The 27,786-nt window shown below is 36.7% G+C and overlaps 1 protein-coding gene across 1 annotated transcript in view; it reads left to right on the forward strand.

The window, feature by feature from the left end:
- LOC140160487 (tetratricopeptide repeat protein 36-like) overlaps positions 1 to 26,939 on the forward strand; it is a 29,725-nt gene extending 2,786 nt beyond the window's left edge. Inside the window, 2 exon segments of the mRNA XM_072183722.1 lie at positions 24,206 to 24,388; positions 26,342 to 26,939. Coding sequence (XP_072039823.1) covers positions 24,206 to 24,388; positions 26,342 to 26,655 — 497 coding nt within the window. The 3' untranslated portion in view covers positions 26,656 to 26,939.
- Positions 26,940 to 27,786: the final 847 nt, after the last annotated feature.

Here is a 27,786-nt window from a genome sequence, read left to right on the forward strand (position 1 = left end):
GAAAAATGTAACGCCACCAGGTATTTTGTGGTCCCACCATAAGACACATGACCTATATTTAAAATAAGATAGTGATAAAAGATAATAGTATACAAATACTGCCATGAGAAGTTCTGGTTAAAACTATGGCCCCGAGGTGAGATCAATAGTACTATTTTCCTGAGGGCGCAGCCCAAGGAAAATAGTATTAATTGATCTTAACGAGGGACCATAGTTTTAACCAGAACTTCAATAAAACAGTATATATTTTTTTATATACTTCATTAATATGTTCTTTGTTCATTGATTTGTTAAAAGAAAATCATTTGACGCTTTTGACTCTCCCGCTTCTATCCTGAGTGAACAGCACGACCAATTTAAGCACAACCTACCCTTCAAAAAATCGAATAGCCTAAAATCGGGCTAACCAATTACAGCAGCGCCAAATGACGCTATGGCAGTTTCGGCGTGCGTGAACTGTTCCGTTGCATCGAATGCGATCGAATGCGCGCACGCGAAGGCATGGTCAAAAGTACTATTTACGGCTTGGAGGTACTATTTACGGCTCATCCGGGACATTGAAAATACTATTTACGGCTTAGAGGTACTATTTACGGATAGGAGTACTGATGGTAGAACTATTTTTGGTCATGTGATCCGCTTTTAACCAATAAATGAACAAGAATATATTAATGAAGTATATAACATCAAATATGTCTGCATATAGGCCCTAGGGAAGGATCATGGCAATATTTTTGTATTGTCCACTTGATGAGGTGATTAGATTTAGTGCAATGTCATGTTATACAATAGGAACAATAGCCGTCAGCCGAATGGTTACAGGAAGTTGAACTCTTTCAATCATCTATATACATATAACTATATTGCCAGTTTTAGTCGCCCAATGGGGCGACTTTTGACTTCCGTCCCGCGACAAACAAAGTGCTCCCGCGATTTCGCGACATTTTGGCTACCGGTACTTTGAAAATCTCACCCGCGAAATCAATTAAATATTGGGCGATTTTTGAAAAGCCGACTTCAAAATTGTTAAATTGGATATTCTGTCATAGTCAATGGTCCTTCAAAACAAAACCTCCAAACAACTAATTCAAATAAAATGAAAACATTCTGTGGTCAGTGTGCATCCAAGTATGACAATGGGAAACAAATTAAAGTCGATACAAGCACAGGGAGATAAAAACTGATATAAGGGCTTAATCCCCAGGATTATCCTTAGAATATTCCCATATCAATTCTCACAAGTGGCTTAAGACGACAAAAGTGCCAAGCGGGGGGCCAAGTTTCTCTTTTCATGTAGGTTCACTTGGGTTTATTAAAAAATTAATAACATCACTGCATGTCGTTCCATGGCTCTGGGGAGTGGGACAGTGGCTGAAAATAGGTTAGTCTACATTACCAGTCGTTATCTATTTTTTTTTTTTTTGAAAATCAACTAATTTTACAAAAATGCATGATGTAGGCCTATGAAAAAAAGAGGTTGTTTTGGGGTTAATTAAAAATATCACTAACTACATGACATTATACATTGGCATGGAGGGGTGGGCACGGAGTGGCACGGGGGTGGCGATGAAAATAGAAAATAGCTTAGACTACGTATCAGTCGCAGTCGTTATCCACGGACCCGGGAGGGTGTTCTGGGTCAATTGAAAGTTGACTGAACTTAAAACTCATGGTTATAAAAAATTGTATAAAAAGGAATGGTAGGCCTATACTATTTTTGATTTAACGCTTTATCAGCAAGAAAGTATATTCGTCCCGAAGTATAAGGTCTCACATAAATTTATCATGAAATTAAAAAAAAAAATCGGTGAATGACAACTTGACTTCCAGTACGGTGACGTGTATAAGCACGACCAAATATTATGATGCATCCATCATCATCAGGCCCAGTCGAGAAGGGTGCGAGGTGCACGCCTTCCCCCCAAATTGGGGAAAATATACAAAAGGTGCCAAAATTTCAGAATTTGCGGCGCAGCGAGCAAAAAAAATCAGGTTTGTACGCTTTTGTGGACAAAAAAGGTCCAAATTTTGGGAAGAAACTGTTCATTTTCCACAAAATTGCCCCCCCCACCCTTGGAAAAAGGTCCACTTTTTCAAAATCAGCACCCCCAAATGAATTCCTGCGTCGGGCCTGATCATCATGCACAAATCGGATCAAATCCTTTAGGTATTTTCGAAATGAAACATTAATTGTCAAAAATGAGGAAACCACAGTAATGACGAAGTTGAGCCCCATTAAAATACATGCATGTAATTGTGACGTGGTATATCAAAAGGAGACACTTTTGGATCGTAAATGGAGAAATATATAACTACCCTGTGGTGATTTTTTCATAATTTGGGTTTGTTGCAAATTGTTGATGTTAATGTTTTTAAAATATTGTCTGATAGTTTCAGACCGGAATATAACTGACATCTTGTATTTTTCAGACGCTTTTCAAGGTCATTCCTACTCTTGTTCAAGTTATCATACCTCCTCCTTGTAGGCCTATCAATGCTGTGTGCATGGGTTCCTTGGGCACGGGTTACAGCTAGCTCGATGGTATTTAAGGGTCGTTTGGTGAAAAGCTCAGTCTTTGAGTCCTTCCCCGCCAGAGTCCTTTTTTTCTCAAGTTTCTTTCTTTCATTCATTTACGAATATTATGTAGTGCATGGTGATGATGGGGATACAGCTAGATATATGGTCTGAGACTAGGTATTTTCGTCTCAGATTATGCATGGTAGGGTCTTTTGGGGATAAATGCTCAAATAAAGTTTTTACACGGGAACCCTTCTTGATCGTTCATCTTTTGTTCTAGTCTTTTAATTTGATTTAGTGGTATAAAATGTACCAAAACCTGGACCACCTCCTCCTCACATAATAGGTTTATTCTCATTTTACAGATGAGCTCTGATGCTAGCTGCATGATCTTTTCTCACCACGCGTTACGAGTATTATGCTGATACTGTGTATAGAACCTCCGGGCATGGAATTACAGTTCGGTGGTATAGGGTCTTTTGGTGAAGTTTTTTTTTAGTCCTTCCCCGGTAGTTCTTCATTCTAAGTTTCTCTCTTGCTTTCTTCTCTCTTTCAATATGACTAGTGTGCAGAAAGCTGAATGTCAAGAGGCGGGGTCAAGAGCTAGAGACAAGGTCATAATGTATATAGACCAAATGAGACTAAATATACTCAATTGTGATGTCTTGTTTGAGAAATATGAGCATTTGAATGGCAAATAAACGAAAAAATGTGACAAATCCACCCTTGTTAGGGTCCCAACTTAAAAAATGTGACCGTAGGTCTTCCCTACCTAGGTATACCAAACAGTAAACGCCCAAATTTGGAAGATGTAGGTGGTTCGGCATATTCATGATTGCATTTTAAACTTCATATATGTGACACGATCAAGGGAAATGAGTCAGATGTCGCTGATATTGATTTTGAGATATTGACAAAGAAAATGTTAAAATTCCTTTGTTTTATATTGTTTTCAGCAATTGATACATTGACGTAACTTCGCAATTAAATGCCGTCAACAACATGAGGTTTTTAGTTTCTGAATGCACTAACAGTCCTCTTTAGAAACATGTAAAACTCATTTTTGACCAGGATCGACATGTGACTCATTTCCCTTGATCATGTCACATATAACTTGTTCACGGCGCACCGTCTTCCCTATCTAGGAATATCAAACACGTAGTTTTGGAAACTAGCTCGGCCAGTTGATGTCGTTCGCATGATCAGGCTAGTCATACACACAATTGACACTTGTCTAAAATAATTCCGTACTTGTTTCTTTTATGGTTCTTTCTTTCATTTATGATGTTTAGCCTACGGCCTATACATTACATTACATTACATTACATTACATACAAGGCATTTTTTTTTGCCTATACACATCATGATCATGCACATTATTTATTTACTGATTTTTAGCAAACACCATGCCTATATAAAGTATTATAATATTAATCATATATGAAAAAGGGTGCAATCTGACTATCTGATTTGCAAATGATTTGCAAATGATAGTATTTGATCATGCCGATGGATATTGCCAGGTGGTGTATGACGTGCAGTCCCTAAATTCAGTAAATTTTCATCGTCAACCGTGTAATTGAATGGGATTATTTTGAAATTTTAAAATGCTTGAAATATCACAAACAAATAGGCCTATGTTGATAAATAATATAAATACAAGTTAAAACCGTTGGGGTTCGATAATGAACCCCACAAAACTAACCGAGTATATGGAAAATGCCATACGGCCGGGCGGTTTCACGAAAGTTGCCGGCTCGATCATGTCATCCGCCGCCTGGATATTGCTACATGCTGCAGGGCATTGTACCACGCCGGTGCTCCTTTGTTAAAAGGAAAATCCCTAATTGGAAACGGTCAAAGAGCTTTCCCCCGATAAATTCTTTGTTGAATGATAGGATTTTCACAAATCTCACATTAGACTAATACGTAATAACTTACGAATGTAAATTTGATAATGACTATTATCATTATCAGTAACACCCGTACAGGGTCTCTACACACGACATGCAAAAATAAAATAATGAATAGAGTGCACACACGTATATCAAACACCCAGATTTGGAAGTAAATACAAATATATGTTGTTTGAATTGTTGGATTAATGCAACAGTTCCTAAAATAAATAAATGAACAAACAAACATTAATGCAATAGTTCCTAAAAAATAAATAAACAAACAAATAAATAAACAAAATAAGTAACCACATGATCTTCAGGTGAACAAATAGGACTTACATGTATACTCGACTGACAAATTATGTTGATTAATATTTTTGTATGGGTGAAACTGAGTTTGTCTTACTTTTAGAAAATTAATCTAGAAAATTTAATTTAGAGAAATCAAATTTAAATATTTGCGGTCGTGCGATTTTTATAACCCGGTCTTTAGGGGCCATGGATTGTAATCCATACAGATGCAGAGTGTAAACTCTGTTGGGAATCACGTAGTTCAAACTTTAAAGTTTCCGGGGAGGGGGGGGCACGCTAATAGTAAAATGACATGCATGTGCGGAAAACCCCCAAAATCAGTTCTTTCTGCAGTTTTTTGAGCCATATTCTAAAACTTGGTTGCCAATCTTATAACAGTATAGAGTGTCCCCACAAAATGGTCTTGGGAGCAAAAAAATGGCTTTTTGGGTGAAAACAAGAAAAAATTGGATCTTTGGAGGTGGTAAAGGGGATCTTTGGAGGAAAGCAAGAAAAATAAATGGACAAAAACAGGAGAAAAGAAAAATATAATGCAGATATTTATTATCAGTTGAACTGATGGAATTCCAGTTTTTATGTATAGTACTCCTTAGTCTTTACCGCTTAGTATTAATTTAATTCTCCTACAAGTTCTAACTATCCTTGTACTTTACTACTTTCAGAACCTTTTAATCGCACCTTATCAGTGATAAGACTCTGGTTATATTAGCTTATATTCAGGGTCCGCATTAAGCAATTTTATTTGTGTAGCAAAAATGCTCACCAAAATTGGGAGCGAATGCTTATGAATGGTACAAAATTGCTACGCATTCCAAAATTGTGTAGCAAATGATGAAAATTGTGTAGCATTTTGTTACTGCTACGCACTGATTGCAGACACTGGTTATATTACAGATTCGCGAATGATTATATAGTTATATAGATTCCATTGATTAATAGCACACCAGTCAATGATTGAAAGAATTCAACTTCCTGTAACCATTCGGCTATTGTTCCTATTGTATAACATGACATTGCGCTAATCACCTCATCAAGTGGACAATACAAAAATATTGCCATCCTTCCATATATATGCAGACATATTTATCAATATACAATAAACAGATAAATAGTATTAAAAATATGCTAATTTTGTTAGATGAACAACTTTAGGTAAATAATAACTAAATAAATAAATAAATAAATAAATAAACAAACAAACAAACAAACAAACAAACAAACAAACAAACAAACAAACAATACATAATAAATACATAAATAACAGGAAAAAGAGAATACACTTAACATAACAATAATAAATAGTCTGAGCTATCAACAAAAAAAACCCACAGTAAATAATAATAATAATAATGATAATAATAATACCGGGTAATATGCCTAATAATATTAACAATAATAGTAATAATATAATGATAACAATACTCACAGTAATAACAAAAGATATGCGCGTATGCACTGTTCAATTTAGGTAAATTCATTGAATGTATAAACTATTATTATTAACTATTAGTCTATCATAGGCCCTGCTGCCATTCAACATTGATCGATTATTAGCTATTATTATGCGTGTGATCAGCTGGTGATAGCTCAGAACACGGCGTGCATACATTGGATAAATAAGATTATTAATTTCCTTATATTAGTTCCTTCTAAGTTCAAGATTCTAAACAATTATTATATTCATATGCATTCTTGATTCACTGTCACGCTCAAAGAACGCTACCATATCGTTTTAACACGAGGGGATGAAATGTCCAGGGGATGAAATGTCCAGGGGATGAAGTGTCCAGGGGATGAAGTGTCCAGTATTCATCAAATTAAAGCCCTTGAGTAAACAAAGCCAAAACTGAAAACCTTTTTTTCATAGCACTTTCCGTAGCAAAGTTACATCTTGTCAAAGATTGACTTTCATCAAAAAGATTCAGCTAGCAAAATTCCCCAAAATGGCATTTTGGGGGCGTTTCTAGATCTTAGTCTCATTATGATAGCAGCTTTTTTAATGGAACTGCTATCAAAATCCCTCTAAAATTCCATGTGCGATTGTCTTATCACCATAAAAAATCATATATTTGGGTCAAGTGAAGCCCCTATGAAAAGAACGACCATGTTGATGCGATCATAATTACGACCAAATTTGCGACCATAATTACGACCAAAATTGCGACCATAATTACGACCAAAATTTGATTGTATTTATCATCGTAATTTTGATCACATTTGGTACCCCAGCGATCATTATTTTGACCGTTATTAATGGTCGTAATTTTGATCGCGAATATGCGACCATATATGCAACCAACTTTTGATCGTTTTTTTGATCGCAAATAATGATTGTAATTTTGTGTAATGCGACCATTAAAACGGTCGCATTATTACGATTGCTATTTCTGATCGCTGCATTTGATTGCTTCTATCGCGATCAATATTTTAATGATCGTAAAATTTCCCACTGCTGCGACTGAAAATGACTCACTAGTACGTACAAACCATGCATGCACCATTTAACCCTGAATTATTTTCATAAGTCCAAGAAAAGCATCAACAGTTATGAATGGTATATATGCTGGACAAGATATTCACTTAGGCCTAAATTAATCTTTAAAACAAAGTCATGTACATGTAGTATAAGCCTATAAAAATTAATATAACTAAACTGCATGAGTTACATGTAATATAACTGATTATAACTCAACATTATTATTAAAGTAAAAAGTTCTCGATTCTCGAATCATATATGATGTGTGAGTAGTTGCAGAAGACAATGGAAGAGAATAATTTCCTGATCCAGGCCAGGTGCATGCAAAGAAAGGATTGCCAACCATCATCTGATCATGACCATTCAATTCCATAAAAATACATATGCCCTTTAATAAGCTTACCTACATGTAACACTCATTTCATCATTCATGTCCATCTCATTTCACTATACTACCTGCGCTGGCTGGATGCATATGGTCCTTATACATGTAGGCAGAGATCATATTTCTCACATTCTTTCTCATGAACTTTTTTTAAATCAAAAGATATATCATATTATTTGTGATCTCTCATGCTCTGCAACTGCCATGACTGCATGCATCCAATTTTTTGAATATACCATGACCTTTGGCCATGTGAATTGTGATTGGCTGTATGGGGGCTACGGGCTTTGACCCTTGAGAAAATTTTTATTTCAAAATATTATTTGGTTGTATTTTTGGAGAAAAATGTAACAAATATTTATGCATATATGATAATAAAATTATTAGTCACTTTTATTTTGTAAATTTTTTTTGAAAAATGAGTCAAAAATTAATAATTAAAATGAACCACAAAAGGTCATGGGCTACTAGCTGTCACTAAGTTAATGCTGATAAAACAGAATGCAACATCAACAAATGAGTGCTGAAATGCTGTGCTGTATAAGATAATATGCAATGATTATTTGAGGACATTTATTTCTTAATTGTAAGTAGCTGCATGAAGCTGAAGGCTATAATAAGTTTGAATATCAAACTATAGTTGGTTTAAAAGACAATCTGCTGTTATCCCGGCTGGTATGTAAGGTATATACTCATCATCATACTTAGTCATAACATATTGATATTACAATATGCAGTACCTTATATTCTGCTAGTAGTAGTAGTACTATGTTTTACTGCTATACATGAATATCTCAGCTTAATAGCTCAATTAACTTGAAGTAGTTGCATGATATCTGCCTGTTTTAAATTCAATGTTTATTTTGCAATTCATATTTTATCACCATAAACTTTTACACAATTGTAATGTACACCTGTCGTAATAACATATAACGATGTAACGCTAAGGGTGCATGGCGAATTCATGCAGAACAAGTGGCCAAAGTGGCATCAACAAACATTTCAGGAATTATGTTCTATGCGTGGTATATCATATCTCTGTATTTAAACATTTGAAGTCAATTTTATTGTAAAAGCAATTTTTACTGTGGAAATAAATTGATTATGAAATAAAATGGCAAAAAAAAGGAAAATTTCATCTAAATATAATATCTGGTCATTTTCATGATTTTGATTGAGATTTATAGGTGTTCCTAATCTTATGAAAATTTTGTGATTGTAATTTTCAAATGATGAATTTGAGTAATTCTCAGATCATATAAGTATCATGATTGCGACCATCTTGAATGATCGTAAAATTACAACCATCAAAATTGTGATCATAATGTACGATCAAATTTAGTTGGAATGAAAAAGCGATCCAAAAAACGACCAAAATTTTGATTACAACCAAAAATACGATCAACTGTATTCACAATCAAAGCAATAATTACGACCAAATATATTTGGATTTAAAAAACGATCAAATTTACGACCAATATTTGGATTACAACCAAAAATACGACCAACATTTTTGTTATGATCATTTCTACGACCATTCTCTATCAGTCCTATTATGGTCGTACGATCATTGACGGTCAAAATTTTGGTCGCCGCGACCATTTTTTTGATCGTAACGATCAAGAATTTGATCGTTACGATCATGATTTGGTCGTTGTTTTTTCATAAGGGAGTATATAGAAAACATATTTATGTAGGTTTCCTTCTTCGGCCAGTTGTTTTAAATTTCTATGTAAATATGCATTGACATTGTCGGCGAATTTGGCTGACTAGCAAATGTGTTAACTAAGGTTTGCCTGGCATACCTACATTATGAAATGAATTTTTGGCACCATTTGTCAAAACTATGTTTTCCCTAGTTAAATTATTTACAACATCAACAATGTCCATCTGGTAAAAACATTTTGGTTTGGTTAAGTTCTCCTCTAGTCCACCCAGGTATCCCAAAGGTATAATTGAAATAATTGGATAGAGCAAGGGTCGAAAACCTGTATATTTTTAATGCTAAAATATTTAGATGGATTCATCTATTAAATAGTTCTCAAGGCTTTCTATAGTTTTTTGTTGTAATGTCAGTGATTGTCTCCGTGTATTGTCCTTGTACCTGCCAGATGAGTTGTCAAGCTGAATTTATACTCCATCGCTGAAACACCACATGGAAATCACCTGCACGTGGCTGTTAAGAACTGAGTGGGCATGCTGACTGGTCCAAGTAGTTTTTTTTAACCAATCAGGTTAGACGAACTTCGCTTTTCGTGGTCGGATTCTACATTACCCATGAAGGCCGTCGCGTTCATTGATTGGCTTCACAATCGCGATAAATGGTTAATATACAACCAATGAACCAATCACAAAACGGGTTATGCCGCCCGTTAGAAATTTTGCACACGGCACGCCCTGGTGCACTGCGGTGCCATGCTGCATCGCTTTTCTGTAAAAACAAGCGAGTGGTATAAATTTGGCGTAACAGCTGTGATTTATGAAGCATGTCTGACGTTTCTCTGTGGAATTGTCGATTCTCAGCAATGGGATTCCATAAAATTGACAATATATGTAAGTTATTCTGCAGGATCGGTAATAATTAATAGATGTTTTATGTTATGAATACATGTAGTGCAAGTTGAAGTTAGTGAGTTTGTGGTTTCGTAAGTTAAGTACAAAGGTGTTCTCAGGAAGCTTAAAGTGACGGGACGTCCTTGAAGTACTTCGACTGCTTATCGGAGTTTGGCGAATAGCAGGACACATCACACGTGAAGTGTGATGCGTCCAGACAGGATATACATCCACGGTTAGACTTTTTCAAGCCTGCTACAGTGCATTTAAAATCAAATGTTGAACAGCTTTTTTAATACTTTTAATTATATTTTTTAGCGCATCCATGAACTTAATTTATCAAATGCATTAAATCAACCAACAATCCCGCTATCCGGGCCAAGATTTATACAAGAAAAATTCTCGGTAACAAAGTTCTTTGTATCTGATCCAATTATACACTTACTTGTGAACGTTTCAACAACCACTGTTGCCTTTGTCAACACTTGATGAGGAATGACTGCAGTTACTGACAACCGACGCTAGAGGGATTTCCAGCAGTCATTCCTCATCAAGTGTTGACAAAGGCAACAGTGGTTGTTGAAACGTTCACAAGTAAGTGTATAATTGGATCAGATACAAAGAACTTTGTTACCGAGTTTACTCTACCGATCCTGATGAATTTGTTCAATCAAGAAAAATTCTGTTTCAATCACGTAAATTAACCTAAATTTCGCGCATACACGTAAGACTTGGCGATAGTCTATTCAGATATCGTTGTCAAGCTCGAGGTGATTGACCCCCAATGATTGACAGTTGGGAATGCGTACTGTACGCGATGCTGAACGCGTAGTCATGGTAGCCGGGTGCTAAAACCTCAAATGGCGACTTCCATGCGTATACCGGGGGACCAAACCAAAACAACAGCAGGAATCGTGTGTTAAATCGACATAGAAAAGTACAGGAGGGATCAGCGAAATTTACTGTCAGCCCTCTGCTTTCATCAAAAAGATTCAGCTAGCAAAATTCCCCAAAACAGCATTTCGGTGGTGTTTCTAGATCTTAGTCTCATGATGATAGCAGCTTTTTTTAATGGAACTGCTATCAAAATCCCTCTAAAATTCCATGTGCGATTGTCTTATCACCATACAAATGTAAAAAATCATATATTTGGGTCAAGTGAAGTATAGAAAACATATTTATGTAGGTTTCCTTGACCGGCCAGTTCTTTTAAGGGGGTACTACACCCCAGGCCAATTTTTTGCCTATTTTTGCATTTTTCTCAAAAATTATAGCGCATTGGTGACAGGTAAGATATGTATATTATAGGGGCAAGAACTACAACTACTGCACTGAAAATTCAGCAACTCAAGGCAAGTAGTTATTGATTTATTGATCAAATATTGGTTTTCCCTCATTTTTGACTGTAACTCCACAAGTGCTGTCTGTGCTGAAATTAAATTTCCAGTGCAGTAGTTGTAGTCCTTGCCCCTATAATATACATCTTACTTGTCACCAATGTGCTATAATTTTTGAGAAAAATGCAAAATTAGGCACAAAATTGGGCAGGGGTGTAGTTCCCCCTTAAATTTCTATGTAAATAGTGGTGGGTTAAGGAATCCTGGTGTTCAAATTTCTTAGGGAACCGGCTTATTTGATGCAGTATGATCTCCTGAGCATTTTGACACCATTTTCATCCAAATCGCCAAAAATGAGTTGGTGCCGCCAAAACAAGTATTTGGACAGGGGGTCTGTGAGGGTCTGAAAATCAATATTTTTGACAATAATCATTATTATATGCCTAATTATGTTAAAGTTGGTGCTGATTTGTATGTACCGATGACTGGCCAGTATAGTCCCACCCCAACATTTTTCAAAATTGGGGGTGGGACTATACTCGAATTTAAAAAAATTTTTTTTTTTTTTTTTAAAGTTTTTTATTTTTTCTGTTTTGTAGTGTCCCTAGACCTAGACCTAAATGCTAGGATCGTTCATGGTTGACCTAAAAAAAAAATTTAAAAAAATTCAAGATATTTTGTATTTTTAATATGAAAATTGATAATTTGTATTCATGTCATAGTCTATTAATGATTTCAAAATGCATTGCATTTGAATGCATTTTGAAATCATTAATAGATTATGACAAGAATACCAAGTATCAATTTTCATATTAAAAATACAAAACATCTTGAAATTTTTTATTTTTTTTTAGGTCAACCATGAATGATCCTAGCATTTAGGTCTAGGTCCTGGGACACTCCAAAGCCGAAAAAATAAATAACTTACAAACAAACAAACAAACAAACAAAATTTTGGGGTGGGACTTTACTCGAAGGTGGGACTATACTCGCGTCAGTACGGTAATTGATGTCTAGAATTCCATTTATGAAAGTTGCATAAAAATTGGAGTTGTCGTTTTCTTAAAATGGCTGTTTTACGTCCAAATATGGATGTAAGGGCGCTTTGCATAAAGATACGGCTAAAATTAAAGCAACGATCGTCAGCGGTAAAACTGACCGAGAATAGGTGTGTGACCAAGAATAGGCGTATTGACCCTATTGTTTTTGAAACACTTCAAGTTCAACATCTTTGGAAATAAGTGTTCAATTTTCAGTTTTTGCATGAAAAGCATTGCAAATGCTTTTCATGCAAAAAAATGAAAATTGAATATGCCTGACTTCATACTGATTTTGCTTGATCACCCCACATCACATATTGGAAACTATTACCCCCATATCCGTCAGGAGTATCTCCATTTATTTGTAAACCAGAATTGGATTTAACTTCAGCTTATCCAATAAAATACGGACCCAAAGGGTACCGTTATAATACATCAAACTTGGCTTAACTTTTCAAGAGAAAACTTCTCAAGAGAAGTTTACATACATTTATTGAGTCAATCCTTTAATATAAATTCCTTAGAAAAGTGCATGTACCCTTACCTAAAAAACTAGCATTCCCCTAGCACTCACTAGGCATTCCATTGAATGGTAAAGAACCGGTAATGAATGCCTCCAATACTATAATATTGAGTTAATAGGCGGTTGTTAGCACTCAACCGCCTGTTTGCTAGCCCTCAACCGCTTATAGCGGTTCGTAAGTGGTTCATAAGCCCTCCTCAGAGGCGAAATATGTAAATGAGCTAAGCACTCGAACCACTAAGGAGGCATTCGAACCACCAAGGAGGCATTCAAACCGCCTAGCATTTAAACCACCTAGGAAGCATTCGAACTGCTTGGGAAGCATTCCAACCGCCTAGGAAGCATTCCAACCGCTAGGAAGCATTCCAACCGCTAGGAAGCATACCAACCGCCTCGGAAGCATTCCAACCGCCTACAGGTTAGCACTCGAACCACTTATTTAGCCCTCAACCGCTACTAGTGGTTCGTAAGTGGTTCATAAGCCCTCCTCAGAGGCGAAATATGTAAATGAGCTAGGCCTCGAACCACTTAGTGGCATTCCAACCGCCTATGAAGCACTCCAACCGCCAATGAAATTTCCAATCGCCTCAGAAGCATTCCAACTGCCTATAGGCATTCCAACCGCTTATAGGTATTCCAACCACTTACAGGTGAAGCACTTGAACCACTGTATTATTATATAGCTATGCTGGCTAAGCAATTATACGAGAGTGACGAATAGGAATATACTGCACTGCAGAAAATCGCATATGGTAATTAAGCCCAGAATATACTCCATTTTTTATCCATTGTGACAGACGCAGAGGCATTTTAGTTCAGCGTATGTCTTTGTCGAGTCTATGATATTTTTAGTGTAGACACTACCGGAGATGTGACTCCAAGTTCTTCTGGTTGAACGATATAATTGTCAAATCAGCTTAGAATTCAGTATTGTTTATCTTTTTATTCTTTGATGTAATTCTCCAAATTGACTCCTGGAAAAAAATTAAATAACAATCAACAACTGTGGAGGTCCAAACTATTCCCTTCATAATAAATGAAGTGAAAAAAAGACAATTCCCCTAATTTTGCGCCATATGAGTGCTTTTTTTAGTGGATTTGTGCGTGGTATAAATGTACACTATTATTATTAATGTTTTAATAATGCCCCAATATGCTAACTAGCTCCTCCTTCCTAACACTAGACCATTCCATATTTCAAGAAACTGCCTACATAAAAACCTATATTCAAAGTTACATCTATATTTAAGCTTACCTTACACCATCCATATTGTGGCATATTATTGCACACAAAGATAACTATACATGGATCCCATACATGTATGATGTTGTCCACATAATATGCATTGTCATGTAACATCCCAAATGTAAAGAGTGAAAAATAAGGCCTATAATAAAGCTGGAAACATGAAAGGATTAAGATTCAATCATCTCTGCATTCACACCAGTTCAAAATGGCAGTTAGAAATATATTCCCATCATGCACCTGTTTGACCCTTGGGTCAACCACTAAGAATGCTAGTCAAGGCTATTAGCAGAATGCCTAATTGAATGGAATGCCTATTACTTATACATTTTTTAACCGAATGCCTAATACTTAGACATTTTTCAGTGGAATGCCTATTACTTAAGAATTTTTTTAACCGAATGCCTAATACTTAGAAATTTTTCAGTGGAATGCTTATTACTTAAGAATTTTTTTAACCGAATGCCTATGACTTATCCGAATGCCACTGAGTGCCTATAGGAATGCCTAAGTTAATAGTATTGAGCTTTAACGAGGGCTTAATGAGTAAATAGGCATTCGGTAGCATTCTTGTGAGGCATTCGAATGCCTGTGAACCAGCTCTATAGGCATTCATTAGCTGCTGAGTGCTAGTGACCACCTAGTACCGCTATCCTTGGCACTCGAGGGCTTGGCGAATGCCTACAGAATGCCAAATAGGCATTCATGTTTGGTAAGGGTATACATTAATCCTACTTTCCTGAAGCCAGAATTATTCAGGAAAGTAATCTGATATTTGACATATTTCGCTCAACTTCTCATGCACTATTTCTCAAATTTATTAGTTACTTAATTATTACTATTTGTAAACACTTATGCAATGACCTATGGTGATCCAATTATTTTCATATAATTGGATTCAAGATTAAATTTGTGGCCCTGTCCCTTTTTTACCGCCACAATTTTCGACCTGGATAGTCTTTACTTTCCCCGTAAATACAGAGTCTGTTCCCATCTACACACAGTGTCGGCCCACCCGTAAGATACGGGGCCCTCCCGGGAATTTCCTGAGCCAATTCTTAAATTACTCACCCATAAGATACGGTAATTTCCCGAGCCCATGCCTATACACTACTTACCCGTAAAGTACGGAGCCTCTCCGGAACAAAGTGTGGCCCAACGTCTCACAGAGAAGTTAACCCAACTTAATTCCTTGTAATTGTATAAGATACGGACCCTCCAGGGAATTTTTTCGGGCCCTTTTGCACACACACAAGTGTGGCCCAATCTTATCTTATCATAGAGAAGTTAACCAAATTAATTCCTTGTAAGATACATAAATGAATGCAATGAAGAATGAATGAATGAATGAAAATGAATGAATTGAATACGGGGCCAACTTCTCAGAGAGAAGTTAACCCAAGTTAATTCCTTGTACAATACATAAATGCATGAAAGAAATGAATGAATGAAAATGAATTAATGAATATGGGGCCTCCAGGAATTTCCCCAAGCCCTTTTGCACACACAAGTGTGGCCCCACTTCTTGTCTCGCAAAGAAGTTAACCAAGCCCCCCTTAAGGTACCGGGCCCTCCAGGGAATTTCCTCAGCCCTTTAGCACACATGCAAGTGTGGCCCAACCTCACTTTTCGCAGAAGTTAACCCAACTTAATTCCTCATAAGATACGGGGCCCTCCCGAAATTTCCCTGGCTCTTTTAGCACACACAAGTGTAGCCCAACTTCTCTTCTTGCAGAGAAGTTAACCCAAATTAATTTCTTGTAAGATACGGGGCCCTCCAGGGTATTCTAAAGCCCTTTCCACACTCGCCATGTGTGGCCCAACTTTAAAAAAAAAAAAAAAAATTAACAGCAATGTATTAAGTTACTATTAACTGTCAAGCTACAGAACCCTTTAATGGGAGAGAACATGGACCTTTTCGAGCATCTTTATTTCTGACTTGTATGTCAAAAGTATATAAAACTATACATTTTTGGAAAGGAAATGAGTCAAGGAATCCCATGGTGATGTCAGATTTGTTCAAAAATCTTGAGTTTTTGAAAAAATCACAAAAGTTCACTTTTTACCCCAATTTTTTGTGACAACTTAGAAAAAAAATCCGTTCGAGTAAAAAAAAATTCAGTTAGCTTTTCATAAAGAAGAGACATGAACTTAGGGAAGGTTTTTTATTTTTTTTTTTAATTTGTCTCTTTTTTCAAATATTGAAAAAACATGTGAAAAAAGCAATTTTGTCACTCTAAAAAATTGCACATAATGGTGTATATTTTTGTTTAAAACAAATATTTTGAAAAAATGAGAAAACCTTCCCTAGGCTTTGATGAATTGATGTACTCTAAACGATAGTGCAAAAAGTTTACCTTTTGCTTGCATATTTTTCGAATTATCTTGTCACAAAAATCGTGCAATATTGTCAAAAGTGAACTCTGAGAAATCGACGTTTTAGTAAAAAAATGTCAAAATTATGCACAAAATGTCCTTATATTTTAAAACGGTACGACTGTCACGCTTGTAAAATCTGTACCTGGTGCATGGTCTAAATATGCATCTTTTTGCACCAATAAATCTACAATGTCTGCTTTCAGTGCGCCAAAATTTAAAATAATTAAAAAATTTAAGTGGCATTTTGACTGCAAACTTTTGTTTTGTTTACACCACATTTGCTGGCGTGAGCAACATACCGAATGCACCGTTACTGCGTTGGACATACGCGCAGAGAGTTATGCCACAATCACTGGGAAGCAAATCGCAGCAGAATCACAATATTTTGCATTCACGCATTTCTGACTTATTATTTCCGCCAATTTACTAAGCTGTCTTGAGCCATGTGACTTTTTAGAGTTGAAAAGAGTGAAACAAATCAAGCAAAAATACGAGTAAATATTAGCAAGTTGTATTTTATCAGTTTCAAGTGAAAGAATACATGTTAATGTTGACAACTATCAAGAAATCTCAAATTTGGGTGTGAACGAATGTGTCTTCCATTACTCTGGCCTTAAAGGGATTTCCTGAACACCTAGATCTGTATAACCAAATATGGCCTAACCTCTCCAAGAGAAGTTAAAATGTCCACTTATTGAATCCGCTCCCTTGGTCAGCTTAACCGCCCTCTTCCTGGTAATTTGTCCATGCCCAGAAGCTACCATTAAAATGCAGACTGCAATACCCTTTAGGTCTATACCTCTATACCCCGTACGACATGGAAGCCTTCCCATCCAACTACTGCTCCCAAGTGACTGTCCACAAAGGTATTGAATACTGGGATATAACCTAAATTTTTGGGTGTGGTGGGTGGGAAAATTTTCTTCACATTGGAGACCCAACCTTACTCCTTCCATGACAGATAGCAAATGTGCCTAATCCCTGACCAACTGGCAGTGTTAGAAGGTTATTGAACACTTCCCATTGGCCACTTCAAACAATAGACCTTAAACCTCATTGGCCCTTGCATAAAGCCATTACTAGGCAACCAATCAATAAATCAATCATATTGATTTGCCCAAGCACAAGCTTTGGACCAGGATTAGTCTCTTTCACAGGAGGTAAATCTGTTTATTGTATAGATACAATAAACTTTATTATTAAAAGAAAAGAAACAATGAAGCAGAAGAAATTAAAAGAAGTTATTTCATAAACAAAAACAAGTTCAGTTGATGTACTGTGTTCATGTTCTTATACGTGTGTAGCTGTTTCAGTGGTTTGATCCTTGATCAACGCTTAATGTTCATACAAAGACTTGGCATATAAATGCTGGGCATACTCAGCCACAAGGGAAAGTGGGAAATACATATATAGGCGTAGATCCTGGGGGGGGGGGGGAAAAATCCCCCCAATTTTTTGCCAGGGGGGTGGTCCATACAATCATCCACAAATTATCACGATGTGTTTTAATAATTTATTTCCTAAAAATATTTTTGAATAATTTATCATTTTGTATGTTTTTGTGCAATAGTGGTCTTGATGATGTGTTTTAATAATTTAAATATAACTTGTACATAAATCATATTATAACGTTTTATTGTGAAAGATGTATGGAGGATGTGTGTTGAGAGGGTGAGAGAGGAGTGCATGTGAGAGTGTGACTGTATGAGGAAGAATGCAGGGTTACTATTTTATTTATTATAATATTTGTCTTTTAGTAAAAGATCGTATTAATTTAATTTTAGTTTTTAGTCTATGTACACTAATATATTATATATTTTAAATTAACTTGTGTTTGTTAGTAATATTTTTAATATCCACACGGACATGTGGAAGAACAATACTGTATTGAACATGTTTTACCGTGTATAAATAAAGCTATTATTATTATTATTATTATCCACCCAATGTTGATGCCTGAATATGGGTTTCTGACCAAATTAACCTCATATTTGCCCGTTTTAGCCCCAAAAGTGCTTCGTGTGATTTTGTACCATAAACTTATATACAAGTATCTTTTGCCAAAAGGTGCTGGATTCACTATACTTCAATAATTTTTTCCACCCCCGCCCATGTCAATCCCCCATGAAATGACTACACAGAAAAAGCCTGTCTCAGATGATAAATTGATACGGAAATTGGCCTAAAATTGCTGAGCTTCCGGGGCTTTGAACCCAGGGGGTGGGGGCATTTGACTTTGGAAGTGACGGGGATGTGTGGACAGCAGTTCAAAACTAGTGGTCTTTTAGCGAGAGCCTAGACACCACAAAAAGAGGTCTTTCGGTGAGAAGGCCCACAAAATGTGGGGTCTTTTGATGAGACTGGGGAAAATCTTACCAAAAAAATGGGGTTTTTGTGACACGGGGAAAAATTTTGGGTCAAAATATTTAAGTTGATACAAAATTTGAAAAAATAATGAAAAAGACGGGTCATTAGGTGAAAAATTTGTCTAAAATTCTGGAAAAGAGGGTCTTTTGGTGACAGAAAAACAAAAAAGGGGGTCATTGGATGAGAGGGAGTTCAGGAAAACAAAAAAGGGGGTCATTGGGTGAAAATTTTGGGGTCAATGTGGCCACACATCCGTCACCCATTTTTAGCTCATTTGCGCCAGCAAATGAACTATAGCCGTAGTCTAAATTTGTCTATGTTTTTTACTTTCTCTTGCTATATCGTTTGAGCAATGGAGCTAGTAATTTGAGGGAGCGATCTTTGCATGATTGTTCATGATTGTTACTTATTTAACTAGGAAAATTCGGACGGATGTGTCATTTTTGGAGCATTTTGTTACGAAAATGTTTACCACATTTCATGGAATAGTCTCCTATGCAGACTGTTTGTGGTGCTTTTCATATTACAAACACTGTACAAACAAACTCCTTGATCTGGCGATTTTGTAAAAGAGATGTTTGCTTTTCAGTGTTGCTTTGCCTTACATTCTGTAAGTCAATAAAGCACCAATTGGGCTCGTGCTGTGTATAGGCCCTTACTTCTGTGCACGAGCCATGAGCAAATAGTGTCTCAAATTCTCCCTATTTGGGCTACCAAATTGTTGGTTGGCAACCCCGACTATGAACAAAATCTCACTCATTTATCACACATCTTGACCAGTTACTAAACCTAATTAGTTATGTAAACATTTACTCAAGGTGAGTAGCACTTTTTCAGTGCCTGGTATATCAGTATATGGGACCATGACAACCCCTCTCTGAGGTGGAATGTTTTAAAATTGTTGGTATTCGATTGTAAGGAAAAGTAAGTATGTTTTGCCGTTTCAACGAATGAAAACGAGCGAGTATTACCAAAGTTATGTTTGAACTAATTATGACTTTAAAAAGTTCTAGGTATAGGCCTAAATGTAACAATAATAGTTAATATACAGCATCATATGGTCAGCAGAAGAAAATTACATCACCTATGATGTCATATCAGTGTCCTTGACCGGGGTCCTTACTCCTTGACCACTGAACAGCATGATATCATGTTGATAACAGATCTATAGAATCAAAATCTTCATCATATCACAGATTCTCAACAATCTGTGATCATATGGCCCCTATTGATATGAAAGTAGTTATCTATCATATCCTGTGTCGTTTTTTAGGCCTAGCTATAATATGGGCATAATTTATTCATGTAGGCCTATAGTATTGAACAATGTGTACCCCATTTGACATGCACTTATAGATAAATAAATTGTCTTACTTTATTAATTTAATAACTTCTTTATTATAAATAAAATGACACATAACTTATGTGAAGTCACTTTCTATCTTTTTTATTTGATTCATAAAATTACATTCAACAAAATGATTGAAGAGAAACACACAAGGCACTGATAGAATGGAGTAGGTAAGATGCCATGTCCATAGCTTCGCAGGAGTTTCCGACTAGCAATCAACATGATCAGCACATTCAGAAAAACAAACACAGTTTAAGAGTGAAGATTGTAGTGAGTAATCAGTCCTTTATAAATGTGCTGGCCACTATCTATTATAATATAGTCCCGGGGGGGGGGGGGGACACCCTTTAAAAGGGACGGGTATGTGCCTCCCGGCGTCGGGAAGTAGGGGCCTACCAGGTACAAAGCGCCATTTAAAAAAGGGGGGTCATTGGGTACAAACAAAATTAAAAAAGGGTGTCATTGGGTATAATATTTTGAAAAAAGGGGGTCATTGAGTATAAGATTTTTTAAAAAGGGTCATCGGGTAAAAATATTTGAAAAAATGGAGCAATGAGGTTTGAGAATACTGAAATGTGTTTTTCAAAGTTGGCAGCCCTGTATACATAGCTATACATGGCTAGTTTCAAATTTTTATTTGGAAATTGCTTTTACATCAGTGGCACTCATCTATCCGATGGTGCATATACAAACAAAACTGTATTAAACAAAATCAAATCAAAGGATACTCGACAAGCAAAAGGTACAAATAAATAAATGCCTTGAATAAATAAATATCTTGAGAACCGTAAGTATATTTTCAAAATGCTGATTTGTGCTTGATCACAGCACTATGGTGATTTTGAGGTTTGGGAATACTGAAATGTATTTTTCAAAGTTGGCAGCCCTGTATACATAGCTATACATGGCTATACATGGCTACACATAGCTATACATGGCTATACATGGCTATACATGGCTATACATGGCTATACATGGCTATACATGGCTATACATGGCTATACATGGCTATACATAGCTATACATGGCTATGACATGGTTACATATGGCTATACATAGCTATGCATGGCTATACATGGCCATACATAGCTATCCATGGCCATACATAGCTATCCATGGCTATACATAGCTATGCATGGCTATACATAGCTATGCATGGCTATGCATGGCTATACATAACTATGCATGGCTATACATAATGTAGCTATGCATGGCATTTACCATGAAATTGTTGTAGTTTTTAAGTTTCAAGTTTTTATTTGGAAATTGCTTTTACATCAGTGGCACTCATCTATCCGATGGTGCATATTAAACAAAATAAAGTCAAAGGATACTCGACAAGCAAAAGGTACAAATAAAATAAATGCCTTGAATAAAGAAATATCTTGAGAACCGTAAGTATATTTTCAAAATGCTGATTTCTGCTTGATCACAGCACTATGGTGATTTTGAGGTTTCAAAGTTGGCAGCCCTGTAGTACATGTACCATACTTCACCAACTATAATAGTTAGCACCCAATAAAACTAATTGGGTGGATTATATCTCAATTTGACACTCCAATTGGATCTCATTTTGGATCTCAAATTGCTTCTCAATTCTGTTCAATTTGAGCTGATTACAAAATGAGATCCATTTTCCAAAATGAGATACTTTTGAATAGCATATGCGCAGAAGCTTGGACGCTCAAGAAAAGAGGCAAGAAGAGATTGTTGGTGTTCGAGATGTCTTGTTTAAGATGGATAATGGGAGTCTCCAGAAGAGATAGGCTACGGAACACATCAATAAGAGGGGCAACAAGCAGCCAGGTCACAATACTATACACAATCAAAGCCAAACAATTGTTCTACTTTGGACACATCGTACGGATGCCAAAGGACAGATACCCTAAACATGCCCTTGAAGGTAGAATACCTGGACACAGGCCTAGAGGTAGACCCCCAAAGCGCTGGCTTGACAACATAAAAAAAGCAGCTGCCAAGAACTTGGGATTACATCAATCTACAATGCAAGGAGTATGGTCACAAACAGGGGCATATGAACTTCCATGGTGAAACGGCTGCTAGCTCCAAGGTTCCCAGGATCCGAGGGAGGAAAGCAATAAGTCCAAGTCCAAGTTCTTAAAAACATGTACCAGTATGCATTATTTAGGTGTACCCATATAGTCCAGTCAATAGAATTTTTTTCACTTTTATACATTTTAGAGATGTCCCCTGAACATCATACCAAAAATATACTAAAATATACTTGGTGGAAAGGTAGTTTTTGGCGGGAGTCAAATTTCAAAATTGCTCTAATCTTATTAAAAACTATACCAAAGCATTCCTCTACTCTTAAGGATTCAGAAAAAGTATAGTTTGTTATATCTGTGATGTACCATTCTCAAGTTATAAGCAAAAAGGTCAAAGGTCACATTTTGGGCTCCACATTGGTCAACTTCGAAAAAATGCTCCGATCTCCATAAAAATGGTCCCAATGTGTTCGTGCTTTAAAAACACTCCAGAATAAGAATAGTTTGCCATATCTTGGACGTTTCGTTACCTAGGTAGCAGGGTAAAAGAGGTCATTGACCATTGACCTCTATTGACCCCGACCTAGTTTTCGATGTTACGCATGTAATTAAACAACCTAAACAGTGCAAATATTCTTTAAATAAATTATGTTTGTGTTTCTAACAATTTGAGACCATTTTGGTTAAAATCAGACAATTTTTAGTTTTTTGACCTCTGTTGAACCCAACATTTGACCTTTGACCTTTTCGGTTATAACTCAAGAACCGTACATCACAGATATGGCAAACTATACTTTTTCTGAATCCTTATGACTAGAGGAATAATTTGGTATAGTTTTTAAAATGATTGGAGCGATTTTGAAATTTGACCCCTGTATGACCTTTTCCCGCCAAAAACTACCTTTCCACCAAGTATATTTTAGTATACTTTTTGTATGCTGTTCAGGGGACATCTCTGACATTCATAGCAGTGAAAACAATTCTGTTGCAATTAGTGGTGAGTCAAAACCCACTTTGACTGGACTAATATTGCCTAATAGCTACACTGTATTAAAGGGGCACTTCGTGATCCACAGCCTCATCCCCCACTTTTCTCAAAAAAAGTTGAGATTTTTATATCACTGGAATACTCTGGCTACATAATGTTTATGTACAAAATATTTCTTGCAGATTAATTCGCTTAGCAAAGATATCGCGAAATTTTAATTTCGTTCTGGTGCACCAGAACGAAATTACAACGTATTGTCTATGGAGCCGTGTAATACACATAATCATGCATAACTCGCAAACGCAAAATCGGAATCAACTGACATTTTGGGAATATGGTTTTTTCGTGGATATGTACTGAAAAATGTCATAAAAAGAGGATGCTAGGATCACGAAATACTCCTTTAAACTTAAAGGTAGGTGGTCAGATGTTTTTGGTATTGTGTTAAATTGTACCTCACATTGAGGCCTCTACCCAAATAATGCAATTGCCAAATTCTGAGGCAAATAATGCCTTTTTGATACTATAAGTAATAATGTGTTTCACAATGGCCATAGACCGGACCGGTATACCGGTCTATGGCCATTGTGGTATGTGTGGTATACCACATTTGGGGATGAGACTATCACTTTTTCATTTATAACATCTAAACAGAGTATATATTTCAGTCCTAAAATTTGGGACTGGGATTATGAGAAAAATATGAGCTTTCTTCTGATGCCAAAATCTCCATTTTGCTAGGAAAAAGTGGGGGATGAGGCTGTCAATCGGGTCACCCACCTTTAACCGTGTTCTCCTCAATATTCTATATTTTTTGATACAGGTGCAGTGAGTGAAGCAGATCATCAAGCCAAAGTATTGGAACTTGAGGGTGTTAAAAGTGCCGAGGCTGGTAATATAGACGGTGCCTTGGACTTCTTCAGCAAGGCCGTTGCAACTGCTCCTAATAACCCATCATGTTATAACAACAGAGCCCAAGCATTGAGGCTAAAGGGAGATGTAGCAGGTTAGTAATGTGACCAGTGTCGACTGCAGACAACACAATTTGAAGGGGAAAATAAGAAGTTATAGGCCCTAAATTACTTGTTATTCCAGGTTGGAAACCAGAGAAATACTGTGCTACTTTAAAAAATGCTTATTTCTTTTTTCAAAGTTGGATAAAGTTGTACATTGAATTACTTTTGATTCTGTTGAACAGCTAGCAATGCATACTAATTCAATGTGTCCCTGCCTAAGTAATTTAGGGGCTATAACTTCATTTTTTTCCCTCTGTACCAGAAATCTTAGTGGTGTCAAGCCATCTTCATGGTTAAATAACTGTTTGGAGATTGCATTGAAATACACAGTAATCACTGGCGTGTCTAGGATCTGTTCCTGCGGGGAGGCTCAGAGGGGCTTTCAGAGTTATGCGGGGGGCTTAATGGCAAAAAACAGCTGATTTTACATGATCTTTCACAAAGTGCGGGGGGCTTTAGCACCCAACACCCCCAGACACGCCACTGGTAATTGATATTAATGTTCTAATACACAGAATCAATTTACTGTGTATCTCAATGAGAGATTCAAATTTAACCATGAAGATGGCTTGACACCACTAGAGTTTCTGGTGTCTAGGAAGTTCATACAGGAATTTTGAACTTCTGTGAATTTGGTTGTGAATTTGGTTGTTACCCACATGGTAAAAATGTGGTTGGTACATTTTTGTGTATAAATTTTGTGTATATTTCAATTAAATGGGAAGATCACTTCTAAAGAACCAAAATTCAATGAACTCAGAAACGACAAGGAGTTGAGACCTACTATTTAAAATGTGTTCAGTTGACCCATAGGGCATTGATATAAGTGATTTAAAACAAAATCTGAGAGGGTGACCAGCCAACCTGCTAACCCCCCTGAGAACTACCTGCCTATTGGTCAAAAAGAAGTTTTTATTATCAATTGGACCAATCAGCAACATTTTTAGAATGATTTCACCACACAAAAAATTGGGGTGGATTATTTACAAAACTCCATTCTGATTGGTGATTAAAGTGAAGATATCATGTAATTGACCAATCAGTGGCAAGGTTAGATCGGCAGGTAGTGCTCAGGGGTTAATCAGCCCTCAAATTAACCCACAGCACCCATGGCATTTTGCTGTGGGTGCCCATCCCCACTGCCGTAATGCCCTCAAAATATGCCATTTACCCAAGGCAGTCACTTGCCGTGCCCTGCCCCTTCATTATAAAATTATCTATCTATGTTTCTGTGTGTTTTCTTCACTTTTGAGATATTGCCTTGGTGCCCGTCTCAAATTTTCAACAGTTGCCGTGATGCCCTCTTGAAATATTACAAACTGCTGTGCTGCCTTGCCTTTTCAGTGAAAATCCAAGGCAATTATCAACTTGCCCTAAAAAAGTTGCCGTGCCCCTTCAGATCGAGGGCTGGGGTTAATTGGTGGAGTTGAGGTGGTATGACCCAGGGTCGTAGCAAGCGGGACGGCCGGGGATGCCATGGCCGCCCCACTTTTTGAGAAATTTGTTATGTTTTTCTTTATATCTTTATTTCAATTTGGGCATATATTTGTAATTTGGCCACCCCACATTTTTCAACCTTGCTACGGCCCTGGTATGACCCATTTACTACAACCAGTAATTTGGTAGAAAGAATAACACAGAAATTGTACAACTTTTTATGATTATTATGTACCGTAATGTGGAGGTGAACATTCTGCTGCTCAGTGCCAAAAGTAGGTAAGTGCAATAATTGCTCTTGGCAATTTGGCAGCTACACATGGCAGCTATTGCACTTACCCACTTCTAACACTGAGCAGTCAATTTTAAAGTTAAACAGATTGAGCGCTCTGCAGTTAAATATGTTGGTTTCTGTGATATCGGTTTTAGGCTTCACAGGACTCAAAGGGCATTTTGTCATTGTAATTAATTATAACTTGAATTGATGTTTTCACTTTTCTGTTCAGGTGCATTGGAGGACCTGAATTCAGCTATTAACCTGAGCCATGGCCAAGGTAAATCAGCTTGTCAAGCGTGACACTCAGAGGGCGCCATACATAGACTGGAGGGGCATGACGATGAAGCATTGAAGGACTTCAAGAAGGCCGCCAATCTTGGTAGTGAGTTCTCAAAAGCTCAAGTGGTGCGAATGAATCCATATGCGGCCATGTGTAATCAAATGCTCTCAGAAGTTATTGGCAAAATAAGAGCCGGAATGCACGGACTAAGAGCCGGTGAATGCACAGGCAACAGACTAAGAGCCGGTGAATGCACAGACTAGCAACAGACATTTTACATTGTATGAATAAACTTTTGTTCATAACTACCACCTCTCCCAAATCTGCTTTGAAATTGTTATTGTTTATCTCAGTAATTTGGTAACAAAGGCGAGGTGTCCAAACAAATCCCTTGTGTGTGTGGGGAATCCCTTAACAAACCTCGAAAGAGAAATCCTTTTAAGGGCTTTGGTAGCAATGTTTGGACGGTATTTTTTGTGGGACATGCGAGCATGTTAGACATATAGAATTGTGTTCCAAATACGAAGAATGTCCTTATGATATCAAATTTTTTTTTCCCAAAAGAGACCTATTTTTTTGGCGTTTTGGGGAAAAAATCCATATCTTCAATAAAAAGGGTCAAAATTTTCAATTGATCAATGGCTTTTCATCCCAGCTACATACACTTTAAGTATATACCATTAAGTTTACTTTGAGGTCTGTTAAAAAAAACGTTAATATCCGATTCCTTAATGTATTTGGAAAAATCCTTGTGTAGTTTGATACAGGTATGGATGGTGTCTGAAAGGCTCCAAATCCCCAAGATTGATATTGAGTTTGAGGCATAATAGTCACTTAGATGGCCAGACGCACCGATTGTTATCAGTATTGGCTGTAAACCAAGGTCTCATGCAGCAGTACTATTGATCCTAGTGTCATGCACTAGGAGTCGACCAGTGTAATCTCTCAAGTGGCACTTGATGGTCGTGAGATAATCAATTCCCGCATAAGAAACTCGATCTCTGAGTGGTAATTACTGGTTCGATAACAGATATCTTGGTCAAGTCTGCAAACGTGTTAAGGATTTGTATCGAGTTTTAGTTCAAAACTTCTTGTCAAACCCCTAACATTTCTTTCCATGTCAATAACGCATGAGGGATTTGATTTTGGGATATCCCTTACACATTAAGGTTTTGTTTGGATGCTTCACCTTTAAGGTTTCTACATCTGTGATACGATACAGCAAAGGTGGTCCTTTGTTTGATCTGAAAACAATATCAGGAAGTGCAAAGTTTTGAGTGACTTTCTTCTTCAGTAATAATGTTTGATTCTAGATCATCACTGAAACTGATCTGTTTTTTTGTGGGATCTTGTTGTTTTTGTTGTTGTTGATTGTTTAAGAAATAATTTTGTGA

This window comes from Amphiura filiformis, chromosome 9 (genome assembly GCF_039555335.1).
Source record: "Amphiura filiformis chromosome 9, Afil_fr2py, whole genome shotgun sequence".
Taxonomy (NCBI): Eukaryota; Metazoa; Echinodermata; class Ophiuroidea; order Amphilepidida; family Amphiuridae; genus Amphiura; species Amphiura filiformis.